The 18756-nt window shown below is 41.2% G+C and overlaps 1 protein-coding gene across 4 annotated transcripts in view; it reads left to right on the plus strand.

The window, feature by feature from the left end:
• ADAM9 (ADAM metallopeptidase domain 9) overlaps window positions 1-18756 on the plus strand; it is a 145982-nt gene that overhangs the window by 91610 nt on the left and 35616 nt on the right. For 3 of the 4 annotated variants that reach the window (XM_088480392.1, XM_088480393.1, XM_088480394.1), the window contains exons 8-13: window positions 1838-1906; window positions 7250-7419; window positions 8202-8283; window positions 12896-13029; window positions 16168-16339; window positions 17024-17116. In XM_088480392.1, coding sequence (XP_088336518.1) covers window positions 1838-1906; window positions 7250-7419; window positions 8202-8283; window positions 12896-13029; window positions 16168-16339; window positions 17024-17116 — 720 coding nt within the window. The remainder of the gene's footprint in view (window positions 1-1837; window positions 1907-7249; window positions 7420-8201; window positions 8284-12895; window positions 13030-16167; window positions 16340-17023; window positions 17117-18756) is intronic. The other variant, XM_088480395.1, reaches the window with a different exon arrangement.

The raw sequence follows: 18756 nt of genomic DNA on the forward strand, positions 1-18756 counted from the left end.
ACAAAAGCATGGGTCATTTTTGCACTGGTGAGGCAATGTTATAGAGATCTATAAAGTGTGAGGGTGCACTACAGAGAGTCAGTGACCATGTGTTTGTTGGTAGGAGCTGCGGGGATCTGAGGGAACCACTCTCTTTATGTTAGTACATGGATAAAAGGAGTCCATCTTTTTACCTTTCTGGAGAGGCAGTTCATCGCAGTTGGGCTAATATTCACCTCGAAACATACTGACGGTAGAATCTATTGCCTAAAAGAATGCAAGCCGTATTAAGGCCTCAGTGTATTATATATCAGGTCAACTTGTATTGTAGGAGTCATCTACATGTTTTTGATTTCTCTGTGACAGAGTGATTTCCTTGCAAAACAGAATTAGTTTTTCCCCTCTGAGCGCATTTTGTTGTCTTCTGTACTGAGGCAGGTGTCTTGCATATTACATGAGTGCTTCCCACTATTAATAACATGTTTATCACTAGGGGTCAGTGACTTCACTTGATCACAAAGTGATAGGCTGCTTTCCCAAAGATATTGCTTCTGCCCACAAAATGGCTGCCCTCACGTTATGTTAGAACCAAGGTATACGCATTGTAGTACCTCAGTACAAAATAGTTCTGCAATTATTGTCCTAAAATGGGAATAATGTACCCCAGTCTCTGAAATAATAATAGGATTATATATATATATATATATATATATATATTAGGGATGTGCAGGCTCGGATAGGTTCGAGTTTACACGTGGAGTTCGGATTTTTCCCTCCAAAAAAACGGAACTCAGAACGAGGCAAAACGTCATCTTACATGGACGAACATCATCATTCCTGGTCTTTTGTCCAGGAATGATGATGTTCGTCCATGTAAGATGACGTTTTGCCTCGTTCTGAGTTCCGTTTTTTTGGAGGGAAAAATCCGAACTCCACGTGCAAACTCGAACCTATCCGAGCCTGCACATCCCTAATATATATATATATGTCCAGCACTCACATCAGACATCAATACAGCAAGGGGGTGCACATCAGCTGTTCCTCCTGGGTCCAGGGCTTTTCAGCAAATATATAATAAATGGAGATGCCACTCACCAGTATAATGCAGCTTATTTATTCCAGAGAAAAGTCATTAGTAGGCTTACATACAGGTAGCGACGTTTCGGTCCCCAAGTGGGCCTTTTTCAAGCATTCAAGCCTTCACTTGCATAATGGCAATCGGGTATGACTCCCCACAGCGCTCCGAAACGTTGTAATACATTTTCTTCATTCATAAGTCCCTGAGTACAGTGTGGTGCCGGACAGCTTTGACAGCACCCACACCTATGAGATATATATATATATATATATATATATATATTATTATTATAGCACCGCCACCAGTAGCTCCACCCATGGTTCGTGAACCTATTTTTCCCAGAAAAATAGCCCTGTGTGTGTATATACTGGCTCATTGGTGTTTATTGATGATGTGGCAGAAGACAGAAGCAGCCGGATGAATTCTGAAGTGTATAGGGAAATACTGTCTGCTCATATTCAGCCAAATTCAGAAGATGGACAATGACCCAAAACATAATTCTGCAATGGGCGAGTCAATCACCTGATCTCAACCCCTTGAATTAAATCTGAAACTCTGCACTTCAATAGCATCTCCATTTTTTTTTCATTTTAAATCCATTGTGGTGGCATACAGAGCCAAAATTATAACATTTGTATCAGTGCTCCATTATATATGGACCTAACTGTACATGCACACACATACACCTCACTACTCTAAATATATGAATGGCATGAAGGCACAGTGCATAGTTTTCATAATATACGAAATCTAATTTATCTTGTCTGATTTCTCTTCCAGTATGACATGTTGGGGAACGCCACAGCCGTGACATCAGAGATGGTCCAGTTGTCTAATTACCTGGATAGTGTAAGTATAAGTTCCTGTTGTATTTTCTAAAGCTATAAATGCCATTTTAAGTTCATGGCACAGTCCTTTTATGAACAGAGTGTCCAAGATCCAAAAGAACAACATTTTTGGTCCTTGTTAAATCTCTTTCTCTGACTCCATCTGGGGTCACTTCCTTACACATGGGGTTATAGAGGCAGGTAGGTGTTAGAACTTAATGTGCTAGCTAATTATATCTATAAAAACTCCTCCCCTCTGACCCCTCCTCAATTTGATCTTTGAAGGATAGCTTGCTGAACAACTATAACATCTTACTCATATATTAAACAAAGAAGGGAGGACGAAATGTCCTCCAGATGGAGTCAGAGAAACAGATTTAACAGGTGAGAACCAAAAATCTTGTGTTCTCTTCCTCACCTGAGGGACACTTCCTTACACATGGGCATGTACAAACGCCTGCTCTTAGGGGGATGCAGTCAGGAAGTCGACGGTCCAAATGCCGACCGCCGGCTTCCGGACTCTGTACAATCCCGATGGGACTAATGATGGGCGTCGAAATCCCGACGCCTATCATTAGCCCTACGCCGGGAGCCTGGCATACCAAACGAAGGTAAGATGGGCGCGGTTAGCCTCGGGAGGGAGGAAGGGAGGGTTAGGTTAAGGGCTCCCGGGGTGAAGACACATAGGGTTAGGCACCCCCCCCTCGGTAGGGTTATGGTCAGGCAAGGGGGGGTTAGGCACCCACCCCTGGCGGAGGGCTAGGTTTAGGCTGCTGCAACGGGGGTGTTAGTTTTAGGCACTTACGGGGGGTTTAGGGTTAGAAATTAGGGGGGGAGATTAGAGTTAGGCACCCCTAAGGGAGGGTTAGGGGGGATAGGGTTAGTGTTACTTACGTTAATCCCCTGTCTGGATCTTCACTGCTGCTGGTCTACGTCTGGCGGTCATTCATACCGATCCCCTCTTAGGGGAGGGTTTGTCCAGACTTATCTGAACTTAAGACCTTACGTCCCAGGTCAGACAACCTGGATGCAGAGTCAAAACTTGGTGACTGTTTGTATCAAGAACCCTGTAGTACTCTACATAACTGCTTTGCGGATGCCTTATTCTGCACTGCCCATGAAGACTTACTGAATGCCAGTTCTGAAACGCCATACCTTGGTGGTCAACAACACCGACTGCTAGATGGAATGAATTGAGATTATAACTAGTATACTGTAACTCGATTATTCCCGTCCTCTGTTTTATAGAATCCTGGGCCTAAACCATCTGGCCCTAATCCTTCTGGAGCTTGGACACTATCTTACATAAGTGTCCTAGAGGAAACAATCAGTTTACCTAATACTTCCTGTTCTCTACAGATACCTGGCTATGTTACCATGTTTAACTGATTAACAAAGGTTGATAACACTTTTCCTGATAAATCAGGCAATTGCCTTCATTTCAGGAAGACAACAGGTAGTGACTACCACTATCGGCTTGTTATAAGAATAAAATCTTCTAGACAAGTTTCCTTTCTGATACTCTTGTATTCCAGTAACACACCTCAAGTCCATTTCCCTTAAAAAGAAAAAATGTAGGTGATAATTAACCATTTGTGCAAACTCAATCTTATTCGGCCAGGCCTCTGTAGAGATCCCCTCACCATTATGGTACTTATTCATAATTAATAAAATATTAATAAGATCTATTGTCAGATAAAAATACATATGAACCTTTGAAAAAAAAAACCTAATTGAAGATATGAAGAAAAATCTAGACATTCTGGTGGATACATACCACCAGAAAGGAGAGGGATTTTTTTTGAAAATGGAGGATCCAATTCTGCCCATTATATATGGGCTTCCTAAAATACATAAGAATGTGAATGATCCTCTCTTTATGTCCTATTGTATTTGGGAGTAGGCTCTGTCACATCTAACCTGTCACAGATTATAGATTATTTCCTTCAGACTATTGCATGTAAGGGGAGAGCCTACTTAAAGGACACCATGGATGTCATTAATAGGCTTAAGAAGGTGGTGTGGAAAGAGGGAGACCTATTAGTAACGGCAGATGTGGGGTCATTGTGTACAATTATTAAGCATGATAGAGGCCTTCAAGCATTTCAACATGCACATTTAAGGAATGTATAGATTCTGATGTTCAGTCATCCATTTTAGAAAGTATAGATTTCATTTTGAAACATAATCACTTTGCCTTTAAGGACATACATTACTTACAACGTTCTGGAACTGCGATGGGCACGAGGTTCGCCCCCAGCTTTGTGAACATCTTTGTGGGCTTGTGGGAGGAGCACCATGTTTAGCAGGAGTTGGGGGCGGGCCTCGTGTCCTATTATCTGTACATAGATTATTTACTTTTTTATGGAGAGGAGGTGTAGATACTCTCTCCAGGTTCCAGGAATCTTTAAAATAGCAATGACCATTAGTGATATTCAAGTTTTTATTTTTTTACACCTTATTTTCTATGTGGAAAAATCAGGAATCTGTCTGAATTTCAATAAACCAATTGACAATTAAAGTGAGTCCCTGGTAATCCGTTTCGCCGAGTTAAAAGAAACTGCACTAGGGATGTGATGTATAAGGAACAGGCACTTACCTTGAAATATCATTTTTTAGATATAGGATATGATGATTATGTTAGAAAAAACATTACAGAATATGGATACTATTAATCGGGATGATCTTCTAAGAAAGAAAGTTGAGATGGAGGAAAAGGATTTTTCTATTTCATTTCTTACAACATTTAGTAGTGATTTATAAGAAATTGGAAACCATTTTGAAGAAGCACTGGGCAATTTGAAAAATTGATCCTATACTAAAGAATAAAACTCACTATAGGGTCTATTTACTAAGCTTTGTTAGGAGATAAAGTGAACGTTGATAAGGTACCAGCCAATCAGCTCCTAACTGCCATTTTTCAAACACAGCCTGAGACATGGCAGTTAGGAGCTGATTGGCTGGTACCTTATCACCGTTCACTTTATTTCCTAACAAAGCTTAGTAAATAGATCCCATAGTGAGTTTTAGTGCAATTGCACAGGTAGAAAATAATTGTAGACAGGGAAATATTAATTCAGCCCTGGCGCGTGTGGAGATGAGATGGATATACAAATTAAATACTCTGCAGCAAACCTAGCATACAGAGATCAGTTCAGTCCTGGGTCAGTACCATCTGTTAGTCTGCAGTACAACTAGTTCCCACAGGTCCGGTGAGCTCCACTAATACTATCTATTACGGCTGGTTACCGCTTCATACTATAAGGTAGAAGAGGGGCAATTGGAATAATACATCCCTTTAAGAACATTTTATGGACTTTGTTTTTTAATAAAAATTATATTTCTATATATTATATTTTGTTATATATATTTATATATATAATATATTACGTGGATTTTTCATTGCAAAATTTGGCTTTCTGGGATTATTTAATATGGATGATTGACGCCTGTTTTGGATTCAGTGTCCGGTTTTGAGACTTTAAAAGGAGTTCCTATGGTGTGATTAATATTGGAACATTCCTTTCTGAATCTGGTAATCTTTCATGTATCAATTCGAGTTGAACTTAATGTTGACTCCAGCGCTGCTGAACCTACACTTACTAATTCTATACCGGAGACTACCTGTCTCTGGAGCTAACTCAGTGCTGCCTGCTACTTCCACACTTAAAGGAAAACTGAGGAGGGGTCAGAGGGGAGGAGTTTTTATAGAGCTAATTAGCTTGCTCATTAGTGCTGACGCCTACCTGCCACTCTAACCCCATGTGTAAGGAAGTGTCCCCCAGATGAGGAAGAGAAAAATTAATGCTCTCGTCATTCTTCTGCAATTGTAAAATTGTTTCTTATGACAGTTGTGTTTTCTATAAAATTAAGTCATTATAAAACAATCATGCAGGTGTCTGAAGCATCTTACCTTCTTTACAGTGGTCAGATCTAGTGATTGCTGTATAGGCTCTTCCACATTGAGTCCAATTTGGCAAAGTTGTATATAGCTGGTCAAGTCCAACCTGTAACAGATGCTTGGCCACCTAGAGGAAGGTCTTTCCTGTGTTCTGTGAGGAAGGGGCACTTCCTGCCTGATGAGTTTGCCAAGTCATCCCTATAAGTATACAGATTACATAGCTGTTGAATACTGTTTACTGTTATATTACAGCTGAGTTTGTTACTAGGGCCGGGGTGTACAATGGTTGCGGTGACCATTCCGCCAGTCACCACAACCTTACTAATCGGATATGCGATTAGTATCACAAAGGACAGCTCTTGCGATAAGAGCTGCCCTTTGCAAAGCAGCCGATGCCAAGTGACGGGGTCTCTGTGGGACCCCGCCCCCTCCAAGCATCGGGAGCTTCCTGCTGGTCACCTGTTCAGGAAGCCCTGGGCTCCTCCTCCCTGCACCCGGAAGAAGATTAGGAGGAGGTGGAGACCCAGGAGGAGCGCGGGCCGGCGACCATGGAGAGCAGGTGAGTGGGGGCCAGCGCTGGGGGGTGGTGCGGTGGCGGCAAAGCATCGGGAGCGGGGATGCAGTAAGAAGCCCATAGGCTTCTATAGGCTAACGCCAGGTTTTTCTGGTGTTACCCTCTGCACCGGTAAAAGTGCGGCCGGGGCTTAGTACATATGGAAATGCGGTAAAAACCCCGAATACTGGGTTTTTACCGCATTTTTCTTTTAGTACATTCTGGCCTAAATGTAATATATTACCGTGTTGACTTTTCTATTATTATCTTCATAATTCATATAGGGCCTGATTCAGATATGTATGCAAACCCTATACTTTGCGTACATCTCGGATGGCAGGGGGTCTGCGTCTTCAGACGCTGACATCTGATCTAAGATGCCATCAGGATGCATATTTTTGCACAGTAGCTGTGCCCAAGAGAAGTTTGCAATCTAATTTTGTAGCTGGATGCAAACAAACACACCTTAGGATCAGTTTTAAAAGTAATGTTCCTAATAATAATAATAATAATAATAATAATAATACAAAAAAAAGAACTATTTCCATGTGCTGAATGGATTATGCCCCACACTGGTTATGTGAAAAAATGAATAAAGTAAATTCAAGTAGCTGCTTCATAGAAGGAGTCTTGTCCATACTCTCCTCTACATAGCTTACAGGAGGAAACACCACAATAGTTAACAGTATTATAGGAATGGAAATATCTATTTGTCACCTAAGGGATGTCCTATAGCATTGCTGATTTATGACAGTGCTAACTACCAATATATTATTTGACTATGCTTGAAAATCAATTCACCTGGAGACAGGATTGCTGTACTCAGGGACAAATGTCCTGTGGCTACAATCCCCATGCTGTGCTGCGTATCCTTCCCTGGAGATGAGCATATTGTCATCAATGCTTTCTAGATGTACACCATGCTGAATATCAGAATTGTGTTGGTTGGACTGGAGATCTGGACGACTGGTAACAAAATCAACACTGACGGCAGTGCCGGGGATGTCTTGGGGCGTTTTGTGCAGTGGCGTGAGGGGAACCTGGTGCCGCGCCGCAGACACGACAGCGCACAGTTTGTTCTGTAAGTGCACACTGCGTCTTCAGATCACAGCGACAGACCATTAATCTGCTGCTGCTGTTGTGTTATACGGTATATTATATGGTATATTTATTCATACTTTAACAGCCAGGACACTTACTAATTCCCACTACCTCACATAAACCATTTTATTCATTCATTGAATTACTGTGACTTACTCTTGCCATTCTCTTGCCACATTGTTAGTCCCATGCCAAGCAATTATGCGACACCCGCTCAGACCATCTACTGATCTACCGATTACTCTTAGAAATTCCTCCTGAGCTGATCAGCCCGATCGTTGCATCATTTGCAGTGGATCCCACATCACATTGTGGAACAAAAACTATTTATTCATGTAAATGACACCGCTGCCATACATGGAACACAAGATATACAAGTTGGGCCACAATGCTGTGGATTTACTTATATGCGTATATTTTGCTCCGTAAAATGTGTCCACCCCTGTGCCTGGCGCTCAGGTCTATGCACAGAAGCGGGGACAAGCTCGCAAATAGCCGGCAGTATTAGAGCAGATTAAACAGACTCTTTTAGTGCTTTAGGATCAAATATTATATTTAGATGTGGTTATTTCTGCCAAATTAAACAGCCCCCCCCCCCACACACGAAAGATCTGCAACTTTTTGAATAACAGGCATGTTAACAGCCCCATGACCTGAAGATAGATCTCTGTCTTAGAGATTTCACATTTGTGAATTATTACAGTCAATGTTTAACCAACTCTGTTTCCCAGTTAAGTATTTTTTTGCTTTGTTTCCTCATAGGAAGAAAGGGTTTGGCGGTACAGCAGGAATGGCTTTTGTGGGCACCGTGTGTTCCAGGAGTCACGCAGGGGGCATAAATGTGGTATGGCCCTATCCTTCATTAGTACTTAAAAGGTGTTACCATCAGTGATCACTGGTATTGAACAATGGTGTCTTGGAAACCTGTCACTCCACATTATACCTGTATCTGTTTAAATCATTTTAACATCAAATTTATTTTCTCCTCCTACCTAAAGCAACAATCCAAGAAATATATATCACAACACTCACTATATATACGGCATGTGTTTCCTTTATTCAGTAATCTGGCAAATCATACCTCACCAAGTGCAGGTACAATGGTCCTTTCCCAATGTTACCTAGGAGTGCAGTCTGTGGGTCTGACTTGCTGAATTCAAATGACATTGGGTTTAAAAAGGATATTTCTACACTGCGGATATTTATCCCAGGCAAACAATGGGGAGAGGAATGCACTCTGTGAAAGGCGCTAATGTAATCCAGAAGGCATGAAAATTTGAACCAAAGTGACAGAACCCGGACAGTCAAACAGGTGCAAAGCACACAGTTCTGGTGCAGTAATACACACCGCTCACACTTCCTCCTTGTCAGCGCATATCGCATCACTGACAGCCTTTGTCATAGTGTGAGCTGTGTTTCTATTACTGCACCAGAGGTGTGTGCTTAGGACCTATTTGATTGTCTGGGTTATGTCACATTGGTTCAAATTTTCATGCCTTCTGGATTACATTAGCGCTTTTCACCGAGTCCATTCATCTCCTCCTTTTTTTTTTTTGTCTCTGTATTTTGAAATGTGGTGACATTCCTATTGATGATTGGCTACATAAAAGGCTGATTTCTGCAAATGATTGGAAACTCAACATTTGTTCATATTTAGGATAATTATTCCACCCCGAGGTGACATATAAGCCAACAATCCGTCTATAATTTTATTTGGAAGCGTAAGAAGCAGCACATAACAAGGAGGTGATAGCTAAACGAGCAGGGTTGATGGGAAGGAGATAGGGGGATGATCAGTGGATCAGGAGAAGCCCAACGTGCTGGAGTATGACATCACCGTGGGCTCGTCTATGAGGTTATAATGAGAATGGAAATCTCAGGCTGTGACGGGATGCCCATGCTTCCCAGACTTGACAAAACTGTTAGGCAGAATTTGTAACAAAGAAAGTCACATGCGATACGTCTTTTTAACCTGTTAAGTGCTGTTTTCTATAAAGGGGCCATAGGGGATTTCCTATTGGTTGTAAGTTGGCAGATGGCTGCCGAGGGGACAGAAAGTGAGTGGAGTAACTAGAGTAACATCCACCTGCGATACAGTTGAGATCAGTTATACCCTTCTTGCAGCCTTCAAGTGTGGGGCATTCCCACCAGATACGAATAGTGCAGCCTGATTTTTAGCATCCTCTCCAGTATCTGTCTGAGGGATTGGGATACAGATTGTTTTTCATGTTATAAGTTCCAGTGTTACAAGAGCTTTTATACATTTACTTTCTTTCGTTCTCTTTTATCTGTGCCCATTCCTCCCCATCCAAGGCTTCTGTCAGAGCTTCTGCCCATGTCAGTTCCTGAGAGTCCCATAGTGGAGATCTAGGTGTGATAAATTATATTGTGGAAATCAGCTATTTCGTGGACGCATGGTGCGTGGATAGGAATGTGAATGATCAGTATGTATCATGAAGGAGAAGTTGAAATGTTTGCTAGAACTGACGACTCTGCTGCAGAAATTGCCAAAAACTTTTCAATAGAATGTTGTCATCTTGGAGCTTAGAAAATTGGTGAGAATTCTGGATTACTCCAGAGGGGAACAATTGAAAAGTGGGAGGGAACTACAGGCAAATACATTGTAATACTAAATGGATAGAGAGATGATAATTGCTGGGTGAGACCTAGAAAAGGGACTGTGGGGGGATGAGCAGTGTATGTGTACTTGGAGCCAGAGAAGAGACCGGAGCTGGGAAATTTTATTGGAATCTCTTTCTAGAGTTGTCCACAGTCCGACTGAACTCAATTAAAGCTGCTCTGCTATGTAGTATTGCATACAGTGCAGGATTCCCAGGCTCCCTTCTTGTGGAGGCCTCTGCAGAGCCTTGTTTGGGGGCATTTTCCTGCCCAGGTAAGGAGCAATGTGTAGTACAGAGGAAATGTAAAGGTGCTTGGCGGAGATGACTTTCCCAATTCGGGCGGCAATCAATCACTTACTCCAGTAAGTGAGATCAGCCTTCATTTTATCAAGTAAGCCTGGATGATTAGCTTCTAAGGCTGATGATACTGCTGTGTAATATGTTCCTAAGCTCTTTAGCTTGTGATGCTGACATTTGGGGAAAAAAAAAATTGTTGGACATAGAAGTTCAAGTCGGCTGTTTTTTCGGGGTTGATTGTATAGTTTGAATGTAATTATGGACGGTTCAGTAATATGAAAATCATTGTTGAGAGGGGTCAGCTCTCCATTGTGCAACTGGTAATCCTAAATTGTTCAACAACAACCCTATTTGCTGAGACCACTGCAGAAGGATTATAGCTTAAGGTGGATATTGCTAATAAAGATTTTCAGGAGAAGCCCATTGAGATCAAGGTCTGGAACATAAAGGGATATGAATACTAAGCTATTAATACAACCAAATGCCTTTCCAGCAACAAGGGCCAGTATAAGCACTCAGCGTTTTTTGACTATGAATTGTGTGAAGTAAGTTGATTGTGCATCTTGTGTTGTCTGACTATTGTCTACCAGAGACAGACTTGATTTGCGGTCTGGTTTTGGGATGACTGTTGTTGCAGAGTCAAAGTCTGCCCCTTCTGAGATCTCATTGCATGGCTCAGGCACTCAAGGGGCTAAAATATTTCTAAAATCTTTGTAATATTGAGATGTCAGGTGATCAGGGCCTGGGGCTGATGCTTAATTCATAGTGTTAATTGTCACATAGGCCTCCTCTACTGTGATGTCATTGCTAAGAACGGCTAGGTTTGCAGGGGTGAGTGTGGGGAGGCTCTCTGGGGGCAGCTTGTTATGTGTAGCCTTGTCAAGATTTTCTAAAGCACAGGTTCTCAAACTCGGTCCTCAGGACCCCCAAACAGTGCATCAAGTGAAATAATTAGCTCCACCTGTGGACCCTTTAAAATGTGTCATTGAGTAATGATTACACCTGTGCACCTTTTGGGTGACCTGCAAAATGTGAACTGTGTTGGGGTCCAGAGGACCGAGTTTGAGAACCACTGTTCTAAAGTAATGGAATACAGTGAATTGTAGAATCAAGTGAATTATTCTGGCCCCTGAGGTGGGTCATAAGTAATTACAATTTGGTGCATTTATCCTCTTTATTAGGCGCTGAGATGTCTTTGGCTAAAGCTGGGTACACACTAGATGTCCTGTGTACCCAGCCGAAGGCAGATGCGATAAACGACATATCGTGCGGTCCGTACACACCACACGATCTGGTGAACGACCGCACGATATGTCATTCCCCCGGCCGCATCCAAATGCATTAGGTCGTCTGTCAGATCCTTAGATTGAGCAGCATGCAGGACAGATCTGAGGATGTATCGGGTGACCCTGCGGGAGTGGGCAAGATGCGATAAACGACATATCGTGCGGTCCGTACACACCACGCGATCTGGTGAACGACCGCACGATATGTCATTCCCCCGGCCGCATCCAAATGCATGGGGTCGTCTGTCAGATCCTTAGATTGAGCAGCATGCAGGACAGATCTGAGGATGTGACGGATGACCCTGCGGGAGTGGGCATAGTATGTACACACTGGACGATTTCAACAATTTGTTGTTCCGATCCGTCAGGAAAACAAAGAATAGTTTGTGTACCCAGCTTAAAGTTTATCTACCAGATCAATTATCCTATTTATTGTAAAAGCGTTGTCCAAGTTTCCCGAGGGGCGATTGCTGGGTTTTATTTTTAGATTTAAACTGCTGTTGAGCTGTCATTACTTTGATTTGCACCAGATGGGGGGGAGTCTGGGGGGTGCTGTTGTGCCAATAAAAAAATCAGTAAGCTTCAATAGACCACAGTTTTTTCCCTGAAAGCAGCAATAGCCCATTTTTTTTTGTAACTGATACAAAGTCTTCCCTTTTCTTTCCCATGATTTTCATTTGCCATAAGTCCCAATGCCAATAAACAAAAGTTAAAGAGGGCATGGGAAAATAATTCAGTAACATAAGTAGATAAGTGCATTGCATATATCACTATATAAATCTATATAGTAATGGTGACTTGTGCGCTATTCAGCAGAGAATTGTAAATTCCGGGAAACATGGAGAAATGGACAGAGCAGCATTACTACAATCATATTTATTAAGATGAGGAAACATCTGGAAATATAAAAGTGCCTAAAGCTCAATGGGAAGGATTAGTTTTTAATGCAGTTTAGTATTGTGGTTCTTTGTTAGTCTTAATGTGATTGAGCTTATTAGCAAGCAGAACATTTCAAGCTATTTATATAAAAAAAATAAAATAGCGATGTGTGCCGTCAGCTCATTAGAAAGCTGTGGACAAATCTCCTGTTTAGTATGTTCTTTTAAAGCTACAGTCACCTTTTGCAGCAGCCATAAAGGGAGAGAGTTTTGAGACACATTTTCCAGTGGAAACTGACAGATTGTATAATCATTGTAATAATGTTATTTATTGTGAGTTGTCATTGTTTGCTATCCTCCCTCTCTTATTTCAGTTTCCACATCAGAATCTGCAGTCTTTTGCTTCAATTGTTGCTCACGAGTTGGGCCACAATTTGGGAATGAATCACGACGACAGCCGAGGCTGCACCTGTCCTGTAGGCACCTGCATCATGAACTCTGGAGCCAGGTAAAGGTTATTGTGGGATGACGCTATCATGTAACAGCTCTGCTTCTCAGTATAATGAGTTATGACAAGACCTAATTGGCACAGTGACTTAAAGTATGGTTACTTGTAAATAAGGGGGCTTATCTGTATATGGCAATAAGTACTGGGGTCCCTCTGGGAACTTTCCTTTAATACTCTGTGCAGAATATATTGCATAAAATTGTCAGGCATGTAATAGTTGACCAGAGCAGATCAATCTAGTACAAATTTATTGCCACAAAAACATCAATAAAACTGGTCATAGTGAATTAAAGTCTGAGGCTTATCTGTAGTCTCCAGAGCCAGCTATAGATGCACATGGACAGTTATGAATGGAGTCCTTTATGCAGAGGTTTTGGTACCTCCAACAGGTAAGTTGATGCTTTATGCTGCACCAGTATCATAGTAACCAAAAAGGAAATAGGAGGCCACTCAACGCGTTTTGTTGTTTTGATTTCATAAGGACATGGCCGCCCATGTCTGATGTGATCACTGAGAAATGTCCAAGTCATTTTTGCTCACGCATCTCCAGCTAGCTCTTGACCCAAAAAATAAAGATGGGGCCATCTGTCAGCACATTACTGGAGCTATTAGGAAGTTTATGTTCAAGCAGGTATGGTCTGTTGCTGAGATGAGCAAAAAGGTGTGAGGCGCTTGTGTTTATCTAAAAAATAAAATACACTTAACTTGAACCAATATCTTTAAAAAAATATTAGTTACTAAAACACATATAAACACACTGTATAAACAACACAAAATTCTATAAAAAAATTACACATGGGATGCAGATTCTTTTCAAACAGTAACAGGCACGTTATATTAATCAGAGCAGAACAATATTCAGGTACAGTGTATTCTGTGATGATCGCCAGGTAGATTGGAATAAATGTCTCTTTAAATGGAAGTTATTTCTCAAAATCCATAAGGAATGTGTATAGTTCAGAGACTAGCAAATTTCCCAGGCTGATCCCAGTACTTGCTGCCACATACTGATAGACGTCCATGTTTTTGGCTTTTGTATCAATTAGGTCAGATCATAATTTATGGAACCATGAGCACACTCTTAGCTTTCTATTTAGATGTTCCATAGTTTAATCAGCTGTTGATTTCTAGATTGAAATAAGGAGCTGCCACACAATCATTAACATTTCCATTCCGTCTTTTAATTAGAGTGTCAGTGTGGGCATTGTGCTGCTTTTAGGATAATACTTAATAGTTTTAGGATAATAGTTATGTATAATTAAAGTAGAGTGATATTAACTTGATGAAAATTATTAGGAAGAAAATTTGCACAATGTGTAAAGGTTTTTCTTCCTATCAAAGAAGCATCTATCCTCAGGTTTTATTTGTTTTTACTAGAAATCATGCAGAACACTTTTCCACACCAAAACCAGCTCCAGTATCCCTTGTGCATAATCCGAGCATCTGGCTCTCTAGCAGCCCTGACTGGCATCCAGACTTTTCCATTCCCAGCCCAGGAATACATACACAAATCATGTACTGTTGAACATTTATGAAGGCTAGTGGGGAAACAGGGGGGCGTCACCTACTTCAACCAGTAAGATTCTTTTCTTTCAAGCACTACACAAGTAACAAAATCCGATTGGTTAGTATGAGCAACATCACTGTTTTCTTAGGAACCGTGTTTCATAAACATGATCTTGGAGCGCTATTCCTGGATGGTGTTCTTTACTGTTTTTCAAGAAATTAGCTTTATGAAAGGTTAAAAGTGAAAACATAGGTAAAAAAAAATGGTGGATGACAAATTCTATATTGGGGCAAAAAAAGAGACTGAAAAATGAGAGTTATGTAATCACTTGTATTGTCTTGGATGTGCCTGGGACCTTCTCCTGCGGGAGTGGGGATGGGATGTCTTCTCTAGTGCTCATAGTCTGTTCACTATAACCAGAGCTACCAATGGGCCCAAATCACTTTTCTTTTACCTGTTATTTAAATTGGGTAGTAACTATAGACAGTGCTGGATATTTTATAATTGTTTGAGCCTGTTCATTGGCAGTGATAGCAACAGAGACATTTGCTTACACTCCAAATTCTAAGTTCATACAACACTGGTACCCAAACTGGGTGCTGCGGGGCACTTGCAGGGGTACCACGGGTTGTTGGTCCAGGACCAAATCAAACTTATGGTCAGTGTGATGGGCAGCCACTATATTTTGTTTTGCCGGTCATAAAATATGTGGACAGACAGAAGTGCAACCCTATCCTCCACCACAGAACTGGATGACAAGTACACACTAACTATTTCATTTACTAATCTTTGCTGAACTTCTCAATAAAGAGCTTTTGGCACAGGGGAGCCATGAAAAAATAATGATACTTTAGGGTGCAATGATTAAAGAACATAATATCAAATCAATGTCCAGTATAACTAAATAAATATATATTTATATGTGTAAAATGAACCGCTCTAATCAATGTAATTTTTAACACGACATGACTTTACTTTTCTTCAATCTATTTTACAGATAACATTTTTGTGTCATTGCAAATTGTTTTATTAATTTAAACTGTATTGATTCTGCAACATGTATCACTCAATGAAATAACCAGGACTACTTGAATCCTATCATTTATGTTGTGTCTGCCTGCAGCAGTAGATACGTCCCAGCTGCAGTTGATCTAACTAAGGTTATTACTGGACATTTAGTATTAAAGGGTTTTTAGACCAAATAGTATTACATTTTCATGTATGACACATAAAATATAGTCTTGCCTGTTCTATCCTAAATATCCTAGTTAAAAAGTTGAATAACTTATTTCCTCCTCCTCTATTATCAATGGCTTGAGTTCGCTACCAAAGTGTGCCTCTGAAATCTGCAGACTATACTGATTATTTCTGTGCAAACCAGTCAGAAAACACTAGCGTTTCATTGCCCTAAGTGATGCAAGATAAACACTTGTCTCCTAAGCAATATCAGAGTTACTTCCTAAAAAAAATAAGAAACTGAATTATTTTATTATAAATACATCAGTCAATTCAAGTATATTATTTAACTCAATGTTAGAAGTGCTTTCATATGTTGTAATGTCCGACAGTTGCTTTACTTGCCGAGATATCAGCAATGGTATGAAATGAGATATCCATTTTTCTCTCTGCAGTGGTTCTAAAAATTTCAGCACTTGCAGTGAAGATGACTTTGAGAAGCTGACTCTGAACAAGGGAGGGAGCTGCCTTCTGAATGTGCCTACTCCAGACGAGTCCTACAGCGCCCCCTCCTGTGGAAACAAGCTGGTGGACCCAGGGGAAGAATGCGATTGCGGAAATGAAAAGGTCAAAGTATACAGGATCACAGGAATGTCTTAATTGTGACTTTTATAAAACCTTAGAATTGACCCATACATCAACAGTAATTAACAATCCATAAACATTAACTGAAAATTATATTTTCTGTATTTTTGCTTCATTTTCCCTTGGGGCAAAATAATGTAACAGAAGATTCCATTGGAACAGGACCCCTTGTGGTCAAGTAACAGTAACTCATTGAATACCTATTTCATTTCATACAACATCCTATAGATGCACCGTTGTTTTTATTGCAAGCGAATATAATTGGGGAATATTTTAAATGTAAATCGTGTTTTTATTTTTACAGTTTTAGAGAGAATAAGGAAACCAGTTGGCTTTGTAATTTATATTTTATTTTGGTCCCAGGGTAAAATAATAAACAATCCTCCATTCCTGTACCTGGTACAGCATGACACGTTATAGAGCACAGATTATGGGCTCAATTTCAAATGCATCTATTTCTGCTTGTCCCCTGAAGGGTCAACCAATGAGATTGTTCCATTCAGTAGTGTGTCTGCAATCAGACTAGATAGATATTTCTTACAAAACAGGGAATTCATTATTGCTTCTATCAGTTTTATTATCTTCACAGATATGAATAAATCATTCCGTGGTGGTGTATATTGTGCTTTTTCCTGATTGTATATTTTCCATCTTATTGTTTTCCAGGAATGTGAAAAGGATCCATGCTGTCAGCATGGGACCTGCAAACTGCGCTCAGGGTCTCAATGTGCCTATGGGTCCTGCTGCCAAAGCTGCCGGGTTGGTACTAGACACTGTTGCTCCCTTGTGCTTGTGTATATATTTTTGGGCGAGAATATGGTGCCAGGCTATGTAAAAGGTTACGCATGCTTGATATCCCCTCATGCCAGTATCTATGCTGCGTGTATGTATGTATATATATTTATATATGTGTGTGTATAGCATTAATATATCAAGTGTGGCTTTCACAATTGTAAATACACAGCTCTTAAATGCTCCATTGGTATCACTAGTTTGCCAGACATATTCCTTAAAGGAGCTACCATTACTCTATCATTAGTGTAATCAGAGACTTTAGTGATTAATGCTCTGTTGTATGGTAACATGGGTTCCCTTTGTTCTAGCCATGTCCAGCTAGATTGCAGTTACCAATCCAGTGGGCTATTGTTATCTGAATCACTTCACTACTAAGGCAACACCTCACCAATGGGACTTCAGCTTGAGGACAGCACTTGCAGCTTCTATTGTGCTGGTGTAGGATTATGCCAGTGATCAGATCTTCTAGGCCTCTGCGGGCTTAGTTACTCTGTGCACCCCCAAAGACAGTTCACTTGGTCACTACCTGGATGAATGGCTCAGCAGCTGGAACCTGGCTCCAGGAGAACAGGGAATAAAGCTTTACTGTTGTTCTACTCAAGAGTGGTTTACCCCGTTTAAATGAACGCTGAACCTCCAGTGGGCACTGAGTGTGCCAGATTGACACACATTAGTTGCCTCTTGGCAAACCAGTAAGCTGGCAACTCAAAAGTACATACATTCACTCATTATCTCACAAGTGGGAGCAGCAGTGGAGCACTTAGTCCTGGCCATGTGCTCTCGTTTGACTAAGTGGGACTAGGAGCACCCTAGTCAGATAGAGGATGGAGGCTCTGATGATGAGGAGGCAGTATTCAATATAAGCATCACAGCCAGGAACACTGATGAGCAGGAACTCCAGGATTCTGCACCTTGATTAATAAAACCATATATACAGCATCTTTGAGGAGGTCCCACAGGCAGTGCTAGCCTGGTTTTGCAATTATCCGTGAAATCCGGATTAAGGGGGTGATTTAGCAGATGAAGCAAGTGCTATCGCAGCTGCAAGTGCTATCTGCGAACCCATCAATTACGCAAGCCAGCCACCGCAGATGCAACAAAGAGGCCAGGAAATCTCTGTCTGCCGACGAAGATCCTGGCCTCTTCCCTCCCCACCCAACAGCGGTGACACGCCTCCGTTTTGGGAACCTGCGGCAGTCGCCGGTCCCTATCCGCCCCCAAACAGCAGCAAAGTGTTAATCACTGACAGTCTGCTGCTGCTCTGCGTGCGATCATGCAGTACCAGTTCTGCACATGCACAGAGCAGGTCCTGCACACGCACAGATTCCCAGCAATCAGGAATCTTCGAGCAGACACACATCTGAATTCTCTGCTGAATCACCCCCTAAGTTAAAGACAGTGTCTAAAATGTGAATACATCTCACACATGGAACATAGCAGCCATCTTAGGCAGTCCTGTGATTGACTGATAGTAAGCGGTGATTGTAGTGAAAATTAAGGGATCTCATTGTAGTAGAGCAACTGTTGTTTAATTGGCCTTGTTTATCCAAAATTGTGTTTCCATCTCGGGGCACGAAAACCTAGAACAAGCAGCACATACAAGT

The sequence above is a fragment of the Taudactylus pleione genome, unplaced genomic scaffold (genome assembly GCF_031769625.1).
Source record: "Taudactylus pleione unplaced genomic scaffold, aTauple2 ptg000253l, whole genome shotgun sequence".
NCBI lineage: Eukaryota > Metazoa > Chordata > Amphibia > Anura > Myobatrachidae > Taudactylus > Taudactylus pleione.